The following is an 18,795-nucleotide window of genomic DNA, read 5'->3' on the forward strand; positions in this document are numbered from 1 at the left end:
TATCTGGTATGCGTGCTGCTGACAACTCTGTGTAACTGTCCCCCGCCCTAACAAACAAGATGAACATGTTTTGTCGTTTTATGCTTTATGTCCAATAAAATTCCAATATTTAACTCATTCTACAAATTTTTAACTAACAAAGCCCAAACAAAAACAAAATTATCTGATGCAGAATCCATCTCAAAAATCTTTCCATATTATACTTTTTCCACATAAGTGAAAGTTATACTAAGCTTGTTTTGTCGGCAGTTAAACTTAGCCGGGGTCAACCAGGCGAATAGCCATTTAGTATGACTTCAAATCTATTTAGTTTAAATGTATTCCAAAGTCAAAGTCAGAATCTGGGAAACCGAACAGCTACCGGAGGAGTGGAAGGAAGGGGTTATATGCCCCATCTACAAGAAAGGCGACAAACTGGAGTGTGAGAACTTTCGAGCGATCACCATCCTTAATGCCGCCTACAAAGTGATATCCCAGATCATCTTCCGTCGTCTGTCACCATTAGTGAACGAGTTCGTGGGAAGTTATCAAGGCTTCGTTGACGGCCGCTCGACAACGGACCAGATCTTTACTGTACGGCAAATCCTTCAAAAATGCCGTGAATACCAGGTCCCAACGCACCATCTGTTCGTTGATTTCAAGGCGGCATACGACAGTATAGACCGCGTAGAGCTATGGAAAATTATGGACGAGAACATCTTCCCTGGGAAGCTTACCAGACTGATGAAAGCAACGGTGGATGGTGTGCAAAACTGTGTGAAGATTTCGGGCGAACACTCCAGTTCGTTCGAATCGCACCGGGGACTAAGACAAGGTGATGGACTTTCGTGCCTGTTGTTCAACATTGCGCTAGAAGGTGTCATGCGGAGAGCCGGGTGTAACAGCCGGGGTACGATTTTCAACAGATCCAGTCAATTTATTTGCTTCGCGGATGACATGGACATTGTCGGCCGAACATTTGCAAAGGTGGCAGAACTGTACACCCGCCTGAAACGTGAAGCAACAAAAGTTGGACTGGTGGTGAATGCGTCAAAGACAAAGTACATGCTTGTGGGTGGAACCGAGCGCGACAGGGCCCGCCTGAGAAGCAGTGTTACGATAGACGAGGGTACCTTCGAGGTGGTCGAAGAATTCGTCTACCTCGGATCCTTGCTAACGGCTGACAACAACATTAGTCGTGAAATACGAAGGCGCATCATCTGTGGCTTCGTATTTCACGACTCCAGAAGAAACTGCGGTCGAAAAAGATTCGCCACCGCACTAAATGTGTCATGTACAAGACGCTTATAAGACCGGTTGTCCTCTACGGACATGAAACATGGACAATGCTCGAGGAGGACTTGCAAACACTCGGAGTACAGTAGCCGTTCGATAACTGCAAAATGTTTACTTTTCAGTTAACGAATGCCGTTCGATAACTGCAACGCATTCTAGACATCAAACGGTTGTCAATCGACGTCAGATGCAATAAAAGTGCATCTAAATGTGCAGCGCAATGCAGCTGTCAATGAGTCTGACGTCAGTTTGAAGTTTAGCGGTCCGATAACTGCAAAACTGTTGCAACTATCGAATTGCAGTTAAAAAGCATTGCAGTTAAATGACTTGCAGTTATCGAACGTCTACTGTATTCGAGAGACGGGTGCTTAGGACCATCTTTGGCGGTGTGCAAGAAGACGGTGTGTGGCGGCGAAGAATGAACCATGAGCTCGCCCAACTCTACGACGAACCCAGTATCCAGAAGGTAGCTAAAGCCGGAAGGGTACGATGCCCGAATAAAAAATATTATAGAAAAACAATACAATGTGTTGTAACATCACTATAAAACACAATAAATTTGAATGTAGATGAAATAATAGAAATACATTAGAATGTATTGTTATGAACCATTCATTAAATTGTAAATGAAGTTTTCGCATTAGAACGTACGGGTTGTTAAGCATCGTAACTATACAAAATTTGATATTTTTTCATACATATTTTTGTCAAACAATAGAGTGTATCGTAAATGTATTGTTGAAATATCCGAAGAAAACCGTTCAAATTACATTAGGTTGAATTGTTTTTTATAGTAAAACAATACGATATTGGATTTCTTAATTATGACAGCTTTACCGGTCAAAAATGAAGTTTTAAGAAAAATAATGCATATTTGCGGCAATAGGATAAATATTGTTATATTGCTAATATGCAATTTGAACAAAATTTTCAGAAGTTATCAATGATTAAAATTTATGCACTAACATGTTCTAAAAACAATTGGAAGTATTGTTACATTAGAGAACAATGTTAATATATTATATCTACGGTGTTGATACAATATGGGCAACTATCGAGAAACAATTTATCCTATTGTATACCGTAGAGCATATGGTAATTCAATTGTTTACACTGTTGAGCCTATGGTACACTTTTATCCGGGTGGGCAGGACATGTTGCAAGATTGCCGGACAGCAACCCTGCAAAGATGGTTTTCGCTTCCGATCCGGCAGGTACGAGACGGCGTGGAGCGCAGCGAGCGAGATGGGCAGACCAGGTGCAAAACGACTTGGCGAGCGTGGGGCGTATCCGAGGATGGAGAGATGCGGCCTCGAGCCGTGTATTGTCGGCGTAGCACCAACTTAGAATTCGGAAGTCGGGACTTCCGAACCGAACTTTCTTCCGAAGTTTTATCTGTCAAGCTAATTGATGCGTTGTTTAGCGCATCTTTAGGCGAATCTAGCGCACTATTTCCGAAGTTGGGAAAGTTGCCTGTATCTGGAGAAAAATCCAACTTCGGTATAAAAATCGGTCTAACTTTTATCCGGATAGACAATATTGTTGCGTCAAATTGTTGATTCAGTGTTATTATCAATTCAGTGCAAACCCGAATTATATCCGCTAACGAAGTTGGATTTTTCTCACAATCCATACGTTAAACCTAAAGGCTCCGTCAGACGTTGCAAGTAAATCACTCGTGCGAGCGAATGATTTCTGAGAGCACTCGCAATTGCAGTCACACGTAGCAGTTTTTTACTTTAAGCAAATGACAGATTTACTCTCATGCAAATATAAACAAAAACGAAAAACTTGTTTTTCGGCCACAAAATCTAATTTCATTCCTATTTTTGCAGTGCAACTCTGCCACCTGAAAACGTTATCACTTTTGCGAGCGAAAAATTTGCTAGTGCTGCACTAGCAAGCGCAATTTCGTTTCTGCGAGTTGAAAATTTTTAACGCTTAGCAGTCACACATTGCAAGCGAGCGTTTGCTTACGAGTTGTAATTTGTTTGCATGCAATCACTTTCAGTGTAGTCAGACAGGCAAATTTTTGACAGTTGTCACTTTCTGCGAGCAAAATGCTCGTTGCGAGTGATTTACTTGCAACGTCTGACGGCACCTTAACTTCGGAAGTGGTGCGCTGTTTTCATTTTGTGATGTGCTACACAGCGCAACACTTCCGAAATTAGGTTTAACGTATGGATTGTGAGAAAAATCCAATTTTGATAGCGGCTATAATTCTATTTTCTACTGAATTTAGAATATCTGTTTAGATGTTAACTAAATAAATGAAATGAATGTATTCCAAAGTGTATGTTGGAAGGGATCACCCGGATAAAAGTGTACCATAGGCTCAACAGTGTAAACAATTGAATTACCATATGCTCTACGGTATACAATAGGATAAATTGTTTCTCGATAGTTGCCCATATTGTATCAACACCGTAGATATAATATATTAACATTGTTCTCTAATGTAACAATACTTCCAATTGTTTTTAGAACATGTTAGTGCATAAATTTTAATCATTGATAACTTCTGAAAATTTTGTTCAAATTGCATATTAGCAATATAACAATATTTATCCTATTGCCGCAAATATGCATTATTTTTCTTAAAACTTCATTTTTGACCGGTAAAGCTGTCATAATTAAGAAATCCAATATCGTATTGTTTTACTATAAAAATACAATTCAACCTAATGTAATTTGAACGGTTTTCTTCCGATATTTCAACAATACATTTACGATACACTCTATTGTTTGACAAAAAAATATGTATGAAAAAATATCAAATTTTGTATAGTTACGATGCTTAACAACCCGTACGTTCTAATGCGAAAACTTCATTTACAATTTAATGAATGGTTCATAACAATACATTCTAATGTATTTCTATTATTTCATCTACATTCAAATTTATTGTAAATTTATTGTGTTTTATAGTGATGTTACAACACATTGTATTGTTTTTCTATAATATTTTTTATTCGGGCAGTGGTGGGAACATGCAGAGTACACGAGCTTTGTTCGCCAGTAAAAGGCCCTTGGAACAACGTGCAGATTTTTTTTAGTGTGACTAGAGGCCTCTGTCGGATCTCGGATCTGTCACATGAAAAGGCTTATTTCTAGATTTTATTCAGAGTCTACACGGTTAGAAAAAAGTACCTAATTTTAGGTACTTTTTTTCTCTTGCATCTCCCTCCCCCTTCCCTTTGTTGTCATAAAATGAAGAGCAAAACCACTCAACAAGGGCAATAAAGTGTGGGAACCCAACGTTGAGTAATCTCATGTTTACAAAAGTTGAGTGAAATTTACCTAACTTTTGGTTAGTTTCTATTTAAAATTAAGTATATTTTGCGTAATATTAAGTGAATTTTACTTAATTCCAAGAAAAAAATACTTAATTTTGGGTTCCCACACTGAACCCCTGATTTGAGTGAAAAGTACCTAATATTAGGTACTTTTCACTCAAATCAGGGGTTCAGTGTGGGAACCCAAAATTAAGTATTTTTTTCTTGGAATTAAGTAAAATTCACTTAATATTACGCAAAATATACTTAATTTTAAATAGAAACTAACCAAAAGTTAGGTAAATTTCACTCAACTTTTGTAAACATGAGATTACTCAACATTGGGTTCCCACACTTTATTGCCCTTGTTGAGTGGTTTTGCTCTGAGACGAGACCTGCAAAGAGGAAAAAATGTAACTTCAGCTGCTGCCAGTCAACTGCTGTCACGAACTGTCAGGTGCAACCAGCAGCTTTTTGAGTGAAAGTATTGGTATCCCAAATAAAATATTCCACATCATTTTTGTTTTACCAAGACTTTTTTACTTTAACGAGTATTCGAAACCTTCCGTTTAGCTTGTTAATAATCAGTAATAAACCTGTGTTTTGTTCCCGGTATAAAAATCCTTATGAAAATGAATTAACTATTTCGTGAATTGGATACACTTTTATTGTGCTCAGAAGGGTCCACCTGGGGCTTAGGTGAAACAGTCAAGTAAACAGTTGAAACTCGATGGTCAACTGTGATGAAAAGAAGAACAAGTGTCAAAACAAGAGAAAAGAAGCAGCGTCTTTGCAGGTCTCGTCTCAGGTTTTGCTCTTCATTTTATGACAACAAAGGGAAGGGGGAGGGAGATGCAAGAGAAAAAAAGTACCTAAAATTAGGTACTTTTTTCTAACCGTGTATTATATAGAGTTGCGCAAAGAGGATCTTCTTACACTTATTCCGAATGATCTTCTTGTTATTCTGTTTACAACTTTCATTTTTGTTCAACCCTTAAAGTGACTTCACGGGAGTGTTCACTGCTAAAGCTTTTTAATTCGATAACTAAGTCACCCACAGAGTGCAAACACGTGATTTTCTTGTTGCTACTTTATTGGGGGGTGTATTGAAGTTTTTTAAAGCTGTTTGTAGAACAAATCTAATTCATTTCAATTCATGCGTTTTAATTCGCCATAATAATCATTAGGCGATAACAATACTTCCGCCTTACCAACAAGCATTTGTTTACTTTGCTCGATACACGGACATTTGGATATACCCATTAAATGGGTCTAGAGTACCCATTATTTGATTCAATATGGAGTTGTCAAAAAATGGGCCTTTTATTGACAACATATAATGGGTAAATTATCCACAATATATACATTCCCTTCCAACAATGATAATGGGTAAACATTACCCGTGAAATATTTTCTCAGCGCGGCTGTCATTTTTTACAAAGAAGTTTGCAATTCAAAAGTTTTCATCAAATTACGTGGATAGTGATTTGTTAAAAGTCGATGAAATTCGGAAATAATGCCGGCCGGAAATCTGGACATCCAACGATGTAAAAAAAATTACAGTGTGGTAGGATTTTGTTGAGCCAAAAACGTAAGTTTTTTCAGACACATCCATAGCAATAACAGTAGATATTTATATACGATTTATTTGATTCATTACAGTGCAATGTAATTCGGTAGTTCTGTTCAAAATTCGTGCATAAATATGTACTACCCCATGCAAGGAACCATGTTCTTGCAACTAGTGCCCGACGAATCGAATTCAATTCTTACGAGGGAAAATATGCTACTTGCAGACGGAGAAGGCGAAAACACGGGCGGAAGCTGAGATCGTTTCCAAATAACGAAAAAGCTGGTCGGTTGAATTGGCTTCCAAATGTTTCGGAAAACAATAATAAATTACATAAACTTGTTTCTGGTGTTTTCAATTACGATCGTGTTCCTATCAAACAATCTGAGCTTACACAAATTTATATATGCAACATAACCTCAAATTCACATACATAAAAAATGGGGCTAATTTACCCATTTCGCCAGTGAAATTCAAGGGCAAAAATAACCCATTATTTGAAGTTCGGAGGGAATACTCATTAATGAGTAAATCGAGTTTACTCATTTAATGAGTTATGCCGCTTTTCTTCAAAATGGGTACGAAAATACCCATTAATGGGTACTTGAGAGCTTCCGTGTAGGTAGACGGTTTGACAGTTCAATAGGTACACTAATAAAAATCCACACATTTTTATTGGCAAAAATCTAAAGAAATTCACAAATAAATTTTATGTGTGCGTTAATAACCACCCGCTATAGGAAAATCCACATAAAGGTTATTAGTTAATAACGGTTATGTGTGTTTCCACATATATGCTATGCGAATTCAAATAGCCGTTATGTGGGAAATGCTACACAGCAAAAACAGTTGTTGAATATTACATTCGAAACAGATGCACATAGACTATTCCGTCAGAGTTGTGATATTACACTCTTTCGATGTACTCGAGAGCTTGCTCTGTTAAACAGAACCGATGTAATTTTTTCCCGACGCAAAAATTATGCGACGTAATCGAGACGATGTACAATAAAGCCCCGTGAAATAGTGCGACGTACATGGCATTTGTTTTATTGAGTCTTTTCGTGTTTGTTTATTTAATAATTTTTGAGTCTTGTTTTTAAGGGTTTGCTAATGTAATATATTTATTATGATCTATGTACATAGATATGTAATTTTTATTGTATCGGAACCTTAACGCAGATCTGCCACGGGCATCTCGTTGCCTTCACTAGGTCACATGCAACGGCGGTAACATATTATTTATTCACAGGCTGCATTTCATAAATCATCCGAAAACCAGGATACAGTATCGATCTACACACCAAGGATCGCCCATACTCTGCTGGATTACATTTGCGGGAGGGATGTTGAACAAACCAGTACGGAAGACTACGGGCATTCGTAGGCGCTTCAAGCCGCTGAAAAAAATAAAATAAAAATGGGTTGGTATGCGGATGTCGAGGTCTGACAAAGGGATTGGTATAGCATAATCTGGATCCAGTAGGGGCTATTTCCCCAGTTGATAAGGTGTACTTGTTTGAGAGCTTACGTTTTCTTAGTTTTTATTTGATTTGGTGAAGTAATTCAGAGAATGCAAATAGGGTAAAGTGCCCAATAGTGGACCCCCAACCAATAGTTGACCCTCCACCCTCGGGGATTCCAAAAAGAATTCTTCAGAGATTCCAAAGGAAATCCTGCAGGGATTCCAAAGCGAAACCTTCTAATATTCCAAAGGAAATCCTTTAGGGATTCCAGAGGGAATTTTCAGGGTTTCCAGACGGAATTCTTAAGTGACTCCAGAATTAATCCTTTGGGGATTCTTAACAGAATTGTTCAGGGATTCCAAAGCGAAATCCTCGAAAGGGGTTCCAAAGGGAATCCTTTGGGTATTCCAAAATGATTCCTTCGGGGACTCTAAGGGAATTTTTCGGGGATTCCAAAAGAAATCCTTCAGTGATTCTAAAAAGAATTCTTAGGAGTTCCGGAGGGAATCCTTCGGTGACTCCAAAATGAATCCTTCGGGGATTATAAAGGTAATTTTTAGCAGTTCTCGAGGGAATCCTTCGGTTATTTTAAAATGATTCCTTCGGGGACTCTTCGGAGATTCCAAAAGGAATCCTTCAATGATTCAATCCTTCAGGGATTCCAAAGGAAATCTTTCAGGGATTCCAAAACGAATTTTTAGGGGTTTCAGAGGGAATCCTTCGGTGACTCCAAAATGAATCATTCGGGGATTCCAAAGCGAATTTTTAGGGGTTCCAGAGGGAATCTTTTTGTTATTCAAAAATGATTCCTTCGGGGACTCTAAGGGAATACTTCGAGGATTCCAAAAAGAATCCTTCAGAGATTCCAAAGGAAATCCTTCAGGGATTCCAAAGCGAAATCTTTGAATATTCCAAAGGAAATCCTTCAGGGATTCCAAAGGGAATTTTCAGGGTTTCCAGACAGAATCCTTCAGTGACTCCAGAATGAATCCTTTGGGGATTCTTAACAGAATTCTTCAGGGATTCCAAAGGAAAATTTTTGGGGGTCCTGGGGGAATCCTTCGGTGACTCCAAAATGAATCCTTCTGGGATTCTAAAAGGAATTTTTAGGGGTTCCAAAGGGAATCCTTTGGGTATTCCAAAATGATTCCTTCGAGGATTCTAAGGGAATTTATCGGGGATTCCAAAATAAATCCTTTGAGGATTCCAAAAGAAATCCTTCAGTGATAGAATCCAAAAGGAATCCTTCAATGATTCCAAACGTAATCCGTCAGGTATTCCAAAGGAAATCTTTCAGAGATTCCAAAACGAATTTTTAAGGGTTTCAGAGGGAATCCTTCGGCGACTCCAAAATTAATCCTTCGGGGATTCCAAAGCGAATTTTTAGGGGTTCCAGAGGGAATCGTTTTGTTATTCCAAAATGATTCCTTCGGGGACTCCAAGGGAAAAATTCGGGGATTCCAATAGGAATACTTCGAGGATTCCAAAGCTAATCCTTCGAATATTCCAAAAGAAATACATCAGGGATTCCAAAGGGAATTTTCAGGGTTTCCAGAGGGAATCCAGTGACTCCAGAATAAATCCTTCGAGGATTCTTAACAGAATTCTTCAGGGATTCCAAAGAGTATCCTTCGGTGATTCCAAATGAAATTATTCTTCCAAAGGGATTCCAAAGGGAATACTTCGGGGATTTCAAAGGACATACTTCGGTGATTCTCATATTTATCCTCTTTTAAGGGTTCCAGGGGAAATCCTTCGGAGATTTCAAATGAAATTCTTCGGGGATTCCAAAGGCAATCATTCGGGGATTTCAAAGGCAATCCTTCATGGATTTTAAAAGGAATCTTTCGGGGATTTCAAACGGACAGGAATTCCAAAGAGATTTTTTATGGTTCCAGGGAGAACCCTCCGCGGATTCCAAAGGGAATCCTTCGGTGATTCCAATATAAATCCTTATAGGGGATTCCAAAAAGAATACTTCAAAGATTCCAAAGTGAATCCTTCGCGGTGAATCCTTTTAAAATTTTCTAAGGAAATCCTTCGCGGCTGCCGGAGAAACTTCAGGGATTTCGAAAGAAATACATTGGGGATTCCAAATTCTCCAAAGGATTCCCGAAAAATTTTCTTTGGAAGCTCCGAAGGATTTTTTTTCGTAATCCCCGAAAGATTTTCTTTGGAAGCCCCGAATGATTTTCTTTTGAAGTTCTGAAGCATTCTTTCTAAAATCCCCGATCAATTTCCTTTGGAATCTTCGAAGAATTTACTTTGAAATTTCTGAAAAATTTATACGGCTTCTTTTTCTGCTTGATGTTTATACTGCCAATAAGCACTTGAAAAACATGTATAGAACTTACAAGCACTGAAAAGCTGTTATATGGTATAAATAAGGCTTATTGCAGTGCTTAATGGTTTCCTGGGTAGCCCTGATTTTTTTCAAGTTGAATAAAAACCGGGAAAATTTGACAAAATTTATCGGGAAAAACCGGGAATTGAATTTCAGTGGCCACCGTGTCAAAGGATTCCGAATGAATCTTCTACGGATTCCCAAATGAAGGAAGGATTCCTGAAGTAATGCTCAAGGGTTCCCTTAAAAAATCTCAAAGAAACTCTCAAAGGATCGACGTTAGTATCCTCAAAGGATACCCAAAAGAACCCTCAACAGAATCCCATAGAATTTCTTAAAGGTTTTCCGTAGGAGACCTCGAAGGATTTTCATCGGAATCCTCAAAGAATTTCAGTCAGAATTCTCAAAGGATTAACGTATAGTCCTGAAACGATACATTAAGAGATCTTTAAAGGAAGGAAGAAGGCATCTAAGAAGGATTCCCGAAAGTATTCCCACAGACAAACAGACATAACACATTGAACATTTACTCATCAAATTCGTCGTCGTTCAAACACTAACGACATCTGTTGGTTTCAGTTAGTTGGGCAAATCACGAACCAAATGGCGATAGTGAGCAAACGTCAAACTCGAGCAAAAACGATGCGCGCGCCACGAGTGATCGATTGGCCAACTAATGATTATTTTAATTGACTAGCAAATCAGTGAACGATGGAAATTTTACGAGTGTTATGTCTGTTTGTCTGTGGTATTCTCAAAGTTTGTTATGCAGGAATCCTGAAAGGATACCAGAATAAATCCTTAAAGAATTCTCGAAAAAATCCTCTTAGGACTCCCGGCGGAATTCTTAAAGAATTCCCGAAAGAATCCTTAAAGGATTCCCAAAGTAGTTCACGAAGGAATACTCAAAGGATTTCAGAAAGAATCCTCAAAGGTTCCCGAAGGAATCCTCAAATGATTCTCGAAGGAATCCTTAAATGTTCCCGAAGGAATCCTCAAAGTAAATCTGAAGGATCCCTCGAAAAATTCCCGAATAAACCCTCAAAGGATTCCCAAAGGAAATTTTAAAGGATTCCAGGAAGAATCCTCAAATGTTCCCGAAGGATTCCTCAAATGATTCCCGAAGGAATCCTCACCAGATTTTCTGAATGAATACTCGAAGGATTTCTGAAGGCATTCTCAAAGGATTTCCAAAAGAAATTCTCGAAGGAATCCTCAATAGATTCTCAAAGGAATCCAATTTCAGTCAGAATTCTCAAAGGATGAACGTATAGTCCTGAAAGGATTCATTTAGAAATCTTTAAAGGAAGGAAGAAGGCGTCCAGGAAGGATTCCCGAAGGAATGCTCAAAGGATGTCAGGAAGAATCCTCAAAGGTTCCCGAAGGAGTCCTCAAATGACTCAAAGGAATTCTCAATAGATTTCCGAATTAATCCTCAAAGGATTCCCGAAGGAATCCTAAACGTATTTTTGAAGGAATCTCTCAAAAAAATCCCTCAAAGCACAGACAAACAGACATAACACTCGTCAAATTTCCAACGTTCACTGTTTTTCTGGTCGATTCCAATAATCATTAGTTGGCCAATCGATCACTCGTGGCGCGCGCATCGGATTTGCTCGAGTTTGACGTTTGCTCTGATTCGTGATTTGCCCAACTAACTAAAATCAACAGATGTCGTTTGTGTTTCAACGACGATGTATTTGATGAGTAAATGTTCAATGTGTTATGTCTGTTTGTCTGTGCTCAAAGGATTCCTGAAGGAATGCTCAAATGATTCACGAAGGAATCTTCAAAGTGTTCTCGAAAAAAATCAACAAAGTATTTCCGAAGGAATTGTTCAAATACCCCCGAAGGAATCTTCGAAATATTTCTGTAGGAATCCTCAAAAGAATCATCAAATGATTCCAGAAGGCATTCTCGAAAGAATCCTAAAACAAAGGATTAAATCCTAAAAAGTTTCCTGAATATATCCTTAAAGGATCCCGAATGGATCTTCAAATTATTTCCGAAGCAATCCTCTAAGGATTCCCGAAAGGATTCTCAAAAGACTCCCGAATGAATTCTCAGAGGATTCCCGAAGGTTTTTCTGAAAGTATTTCTGAAGGAATCCTCAAAAATCCTAGAATGAATCCTCAAAGAATTCCAGGAAAAATCCTCAAAGGTTCCCGAAGGAATTCTCAAATGACTCTCGAAGCAATCCACAAAGTATTTCTGAATTTACTTACTTACTCGAAGCAATCCACAAAGTATTTCTGAATAAGTCCTCAAAAGATTCCCAAAGGATTCCCGAAGGAACTTTCGAAGAATTTTCGAAAGAATCCTCATAGAATCCTCGAAGGAATTCTCAAAGGATTCCAGGAAGAATCCTCAAAGGTCCCCGAAGGAAACCCCAAATGACTCTTGAAGGATTTTTTTTAAAGATTTCCGAGTGAATCCTCAAAAGATTCCCGAAGAAATCCTCAAATAATTCGGGACCTATTGTGAACAAACATCCCGAAAGAATTCGCGTCGGAGTTTCGAAAGAATTCCCGTCGGAATTTCGAAGGAATTCCCGTCAGAATCCAGCAAGGATTCCCGTCGGAATCCCGAAAGGATTCCCGTTGGAATCCCGAAAGAATTCCCGTCGCAATCCCGAAAGAATTCGCGTCGGAGTTTCGAAAGCATTCCCGTCGGAATTTCGAAGGAATCCAGCAAGGATTCCCATCAGAACCCAGCAAAGATTCCCGTCGGAATCCCGAAAAGATTCCCGTCGGAATCCCGAAATGATTCCCGTCGGAATCCCGAAAGGATTCCCGTTGAAATCCCGAAAGGATTCACCTCGGAATATCGAAAGAATTCCCGCCGCAATCCCGAGAGAATTCGCGTCGGAATTTCGAAGGAATTCCCGTCAGAATCCAGCAAGGATTTCCGTCGGAATCCCGAAAGAATTTCCGTCGGAATCCCGAAAGAATTCCCGTCAGAATCCCGAAAGGATTCTCGTCGGAATCCCAAAAGGATTCCCGTCGGAATCCCCAAAGGATTCCCGTCGGAATCCCCAAAGGATTCCCGTCGGAATCCCCAAAGGATTCCCGTCGGAATCTCGAAAGGATTCCCGTCGGAATCTCGAAAGGATTCCCGTCGAAATCCCGAAAGGATTCCCGTCGGAATCCCGAAAGGATTCCAGTCGAAATCCCGAAAGGATTCCCGTCGCAATCCCGAAAGGATTCCCGTCGCAATCCCGAAAGGATGCCCGTCGCAATCACGAAAGGATTCCTGTCGCAATCTCGAAAGGATTCCTGTCGCAATCCCGAAAGGATTCCTGTCGCAATCCCGAAAGGATTCCCATCGCAATCTCGAAAGGATTCCTGTCGCAATCCCGAAAGGATTCCCGTCGGAATCCCGAAAGAATTCCCGTCAGAATCCCGAAAGAATTCCCGTCGGCATCCCGAAAGAATTCCCGTCGGAATCCCGAAAGAATTTCCTTCGGAATCCCGAAAGAATTCCCGTCAGAATCCCGAAAGGATTCTCGTCGGAATCCCAAAAGGATTCCCGTCGGAATCCCCAAAGGATTCCCGTCGGAATCTCGAAAGGATTCCCGTCGGAATCCCGAAAGGATTCCCGTCGAAATCCCGAAAGGATTCCCGTCGAAATCCCGAAAGGATTCCCGTCGCAATCTCGAAAGGATTCCTGTCGCAATCCCGAAAGGATTCCCGTCGCAATCCCGAAAGGATTCCTGTCGCAATCTCGAAAGGATTCCTGTCGCAATCCCGAAAGGATTCCCGTCGCAATCCCGAAAGGATTCCTGTCGCAATCTCGAAAGGATTCCTGTCGCAATCCCGAAAGGATTCCCGTCGGAATCTCGAAAGGATTCCCGTCGAAATTTCGAAGAAATTCCCATCAGAATCCAGCAAGGATTCCCGTCTGAATCGCGAAAGGTTTCCCGCCTGAATTCCGAAAGGCTTCCCGTCTGAATCCTGGAAGGATTCCTGTCGGAATCCCGGATAAATTCTCGTCGGAATCGCGGAAGGATTCCACTCGGAATCCCGAAAGGATTCCCGTCAAAATTTTGGAAGTGGTTGCGTCGAAATCCCAAAAGGATTCCCACCGTAGTCCCGGAAGGATTCCTGTCGACGTCCCAAAAGGTCTCCCGTCTGAATCTTGATAGGTTTCACGTAGAACTGAAAAGATTCTTGTTGTAATCCGGAAAAAAATAAATGAGTACAGTACAGCATATAGATTCTCCGGCACGCAGTCGAATAGATATATCAATAGATATATAAATGTAGCACAAAATAAACATTCCAAAAAGTCATTTTAAGAAATTCTAATTTTCGACTAGTTTGAATGAGGCATTAAAAAACTCATATTGAGTAACGGTGATTAAACCAACCAATCAATTAAAAAACTCCGTTATAAATCCACCCACCCATTATTCATACTTACATTTTCCCTTGAGCGCTTGCAACGTCCGTACCCGTTCGCACCAGCAATACGATTCGCTCAATCCTCTGCGAGAGAACCTGCTCCAATTGGTAACGTCGGCTATTTCCACCAGTTTGAGCATGACCTGCTTCAGGCGGGTTTAGCTTGAATAAATACAAGAAGTTTCTTGTCGACGACCAGATGCATTAACGGGCCGAGCACTCCGGTCTGCGCAACAAAGTTGGATTGGCGAAAGGCGTCATGGAGGAAGTGGTCCGTTTGATCTAGCATGTAGCCCTGAAGGAAGCGGTCCGATCGATCCAGTCCGAAGAAGAACATCAACTGTTGGATTTGATAATTTCGAACTGGTTGGCATAGCATTAGTTGACATTGCTGAAGCTCGAGTCGTAAAGGGAACGGTTAGGCCATTGGTTGAAGAGCGACGAGCAATGGAAGATGCGCCGGAATGGGATATCGTACTCGTCGGCGCCGACTTGCATGACCAGATAGCGATCACACTCAAGGCCTTATCGCGATCACTAGCCATCATCTAGAAGATAATTTACGGATTGAATTTAGGATAATATTTGTTTATTTTTCACAGCAATAAATATACTACTTACAATTTAAGGCCTGCAGCCTCGTTACTTACAATTTTCATCACAAACTGAGCAGTGTTGCCGAGATACAATATCGTATTCAATTTGAACGTAACACAACATTGAACCTGTGTAATTTTACATTTCTTGTATTGACTAACTGATGTGCATCTGTTTCAGTGTAATATTCAATATTTTGGCATACGAATAGTACACTGCAGCAACGTAATAGAAAATTATAATTTTGAGCTTGTGTAATTTCGAAGCAGTGTAATATTACATCCGAATATACACAAATGTGCATTTGAAAATCGCATTTACATCTGATTTTCAGTACGTCTGCTATATTACATCGATGAATATTACAATCTTTTTTGCTGTGTATAGTCAAAATTTATGTGTGCCACACATAATGGATATGATTGGATTTTTGTCAGTGTAGATTTGGCTTCACTCTTTGCGTAACTCTAATAATAGACTCTGATTTTATTTTGTTTGATAAAACTGGCAACGTTGTATTTTGGTTTGTTTACTAACGCATTTTAGCAGTGTTCGATCAGTCCAAATCCAAAGCCGGAACGAAATTTCTAAGGAGATTCTTTCTCTGAAAAAGTTTTTTCATAAACGTTATGGAAAGTCCCAACTTGGAAGCAACAATACCAGAAAATCAGAAAGCGTCCACCGAAGTAGAGACGGCGCAATCGACAACCCTCCTGGAACGGGAAAATATCGAGGACGACGAAGTTCTGGACAAGTTACAAGGCGACCGCATCGGTGACACAATGTACAGCGAACGGTTTGTGCTGACGACCATTCTGAAGCTTCCTCAGCTGGAAGGTATGCTAGCGGAGGATGAGGACTTCGAGAAGGATCTGTGCAGCTTGTGGGACATGACCATCGAGAAGGACGTGGTTCTGTTTCTGTTGAAGCACGATGTGATCGAGCTGTTTGTGGGGCTGTCGGAAGCCTCGGAAGATAACCGACTGGTGGAGATCCTTTTTGGGATCGTGGGTAATATGTGCTGCGTGGAGGAGACGCATCGGGTGCTGTACGAGAACAAAACCTTGCTGGTGAGTATGTGTGGGTTTTTGGCTTCGAGTGATACGCTGATACTGGTCCAACTGATGAGGATTCTAACGACGATATTGGAGCGGTCGGACGACGAAGAATATTTCTGGTTTAAGGTGATTCGTGAGGTTGAGGACATTACGGAGAAGTTGGGGTTCATATTGGCCAGCACGACAAACAGAGAGTTGGTTGAACATACGCTGGATACGGTGCACGCTATGGTAAATCGGTTTACGGAAGCAGAAGTAGACTACGCTCAACTGAATGAGTTCTATAGGATGTTTGCAAAAACATGCTTAATCGATGGACTGATGGAAGGGTTTAAGCAGATTTATCCGGAAACAACAGCAGATAACCAATTTGAAGAAGACTTTCTAACCAGCAGAGATCTGAAGACCATTCAGAAGTTTTTGGAAATTCACGAAAATTTCATTGTAAATGCGAACGAAGTCTACGAGGACCAGATCGATAAAATTGTGTATTGCGTCTACCGGGTTCTGGTACCGATGAGTGCAGAAGGTTGTCTGATTCCGCTGTCCAAAACACACGTAAGAATACTGGTTTGCATCAATAGTATTTACAGCGCGATTGTCTATCATTTCCACGCCGGTACATTCCTTAGTATGCTCAAGATCTATACGATTCTGGCAAAGGAGCAAGAGAGTTTGCAAAATGTGGATCAGCAGCAGCAACAAGCGATGGAAGAAGAGAACGATGAAAACGACACCGAGTTTGAAATTCAGACGGCACTCGGTGAGATTTTGGAGACTTTGTACTTCATGGCTGAACCAATGAGCAGCACGATAATTGCCAATACTTTAAAAGCAAGTTCCTTCAGCGAGGAAACAATTCAGCGACTGTGTGCGGCATTGAAGGAAACGATGACCGGAGACCCACTACTCGGGCGGACATGCGAGTTGTTGCTGGAGAGCGCGCGTGTCGCTTGGAAAATTGAGGATGAAAATAGGAGTTAAATATGATTTGTATTATTTTATTAAATGGAATAAATGTAAGATGCAAAGTAGTTTATTCTTGAGGATGACTTATAAAGTTTGTGATGATCACACAATTCAATCTATGACTTATTTACGATGGATGGACCGGATCGCGTTTTTGTGATTTGTAATTGTAATTGTAATTTATCAGCCTTCACCCTGGCCAACAGCGTCCGCCCATCTACACTTAAGTTAGGTGAAGACCTACCAATTTACGATGGATGGACCGGAGCGCGTTTTCCTCAAAAAAGTAAAAAAAAAAACCATTCTGCTAACACCGACCATTTACTTGTCGAACGAAACTAAATTGTTTCATTGACAAGTTTAGTTTGATACAAAATGTACGCGATGGCTGTGTGCTCATAATTACGATCATCTTCCAACTTCAGCACCGAATTATCCCCAGTCCATGTGAAGCCTCTGTTCCAGAATGTGAACTTTTTCAGTGGACCATCCGTCTTTCGTGGTCCATCGCAAACTATCGTCACTTTGGAGTTCTCGCGAAGCGAAACCCTTTCAAACATGCAGTCATATACGTAAATGTCTTCTCTAACGGGTATGTTGGCTTGCCACCGTCTAATCATCTTGTCCCCGCTCATCACTACGATGGACATCGAAACGGGCAGCTCGTTCTCGTGGCAGCCAATGTAGATTCCAACTCCGTACAGATCAAGTGGTTTCAAAGCTGTGACATGGAACGTACCCTTACATGGATCGACAGTGTAGCAAATCGGTCCGAAGAATAGCCACTTCCTACACTCATAGTCCCTGTTATGTTCCCGGCTTCTCTCAACAATCTCAGCTAGTCTCGTGAATGCTTCTTGTTGATTAGCCACCTCAATCTGGTGCTTTGTCCATCTTTTCAGGCAGTCCAACAGTTGGTCATCGTTGCAACGCAATTTACTTTGTCCGGCGATCTTCTCCACCAGTTCTAGTGGCAGTTCCAAAAAATCCGAACTCCTAAACATCACCAACGGATTGGCACAAATTGTCTTCAGACAAGCCTTATTCAACTCTTCGAAACCATGCTTTACGTTGGCGGTCAAGATCTTCATCACCGATGCTTCCTCCTTTCGCACAAATTGCTGGCAACGATTTCTCAGTCCACTCAGGTTGTACTTCTTACCCGCATAGTACAGTTCGACCAAGTTGTCCTCTCTGATTGTGGGATTATCGTAATAAATAAACTTCAGCATTTCCACAAAGGTTTCGGGTTCGATGTCGGGCACAGATATGGGATCTCCGTGTGCACTAGAAGGTGCATGCTGTCCTGTCGTAAACATCTCATAGAAAATTTCGCTGGATGCAGCCAGCGGGAATCGATGCCCGTAGATAAGAGTAGACTTTTGACCTACTGAAAACGAAACATCTGAGAGGAGCTCACTGTTGACTAGAAATTTGACCCGCAGATCACCTGGCGTTTCAGCCATGTCGGTACTATTTGATTGCATCTGATACGACGGGACACTACTATCGGACATGACGTGATTTCGCAACCTGAATTAGTAATCCACAAACGTATCAGCGTAAGAACAAAATTTTAATTGAAATAGTATGCAGGAGAACTTTTATAAATGGGAAACCGAGCATGCGCTTCAAAATACGTAGCATTTTGAATGTTTATTGCTTCTACAGTTAACCTGCTAAAGAGCCCAAACCACGTGATAATTAAGTTTGCAAATTTGTTAGAAATTTATATTTGTTATCCTTGTGCGGTAGGATATTTGATAAAAAAACAATAAATACATAATGCGTTTCAACCAGGCAAACCTGACGTTAAGGAAATTTGTGTTAGAGAATCA

General features: G+C 40.5%; 3 protein-coding genes across 3 annotated transcripts in view; 1 reads left to right on the plus strand and 2 right to left on the minus strand.

Moving 5' to 3' along the window:
* LOC134217995 (ATP-dependent RNA helicase DDX54) overlaps positions 1-18,795 on the minus strand; it is a 130,002-nt gene that overhangs the window by 87,865 nt on the left and 23,342 nt on the right. The gene's annotated exons all lie outside the window — the stretch shown is intronic.
* Positions 15,414-17,022, plus strand: LOC134217990 (uncharacterized). The gene has a single exon (XM_062696864.1). The coding sequence runs from the start codon at positions 15,560-15,562 to the stop codon at positions 16,970-16,972; it is 1,413 nt and encodes a 470-aa protein (XP_062552848.1). The 5' UTR covers positions 15,414-15,559; the 3' UTR covers positions 16,973-17,022.
* Positions 17,022-18,752, minus strand: LOC134217991 (uncharacterized). The gene is made up of 2 exons (XM_062696865.1): positions 18,397-18,752; positions 17,022-18,344 (listed from the first exon to the last, which is right to left on the minus strand). The coding sequence occupies exon 2, from the start codon at positions 18,274-18,276 to the stop codon at positions 17,296-17,298; it is 981 nt and encodes a 326-aa protein (XP_062552849.1). The 5' UTR covers positions 18,277-18,344; positions 18,397-18,752; the 3' UTR covers positions 17,022-17,295.

Source organism: Armigeres subalbatus, chromosome 2 (assembly GCF_024139115.2).
Source record: "Armigeres subalbatus isolate Guangzhou_Male chromosome 2, GZ_Asu_2, whole genome shotgun sequence".
NCBI lineage: Eukaryota > Metazoa > Arthropoda > Insecta > Diptera > Culicidae > Armigeres > Armigeres subalbatus.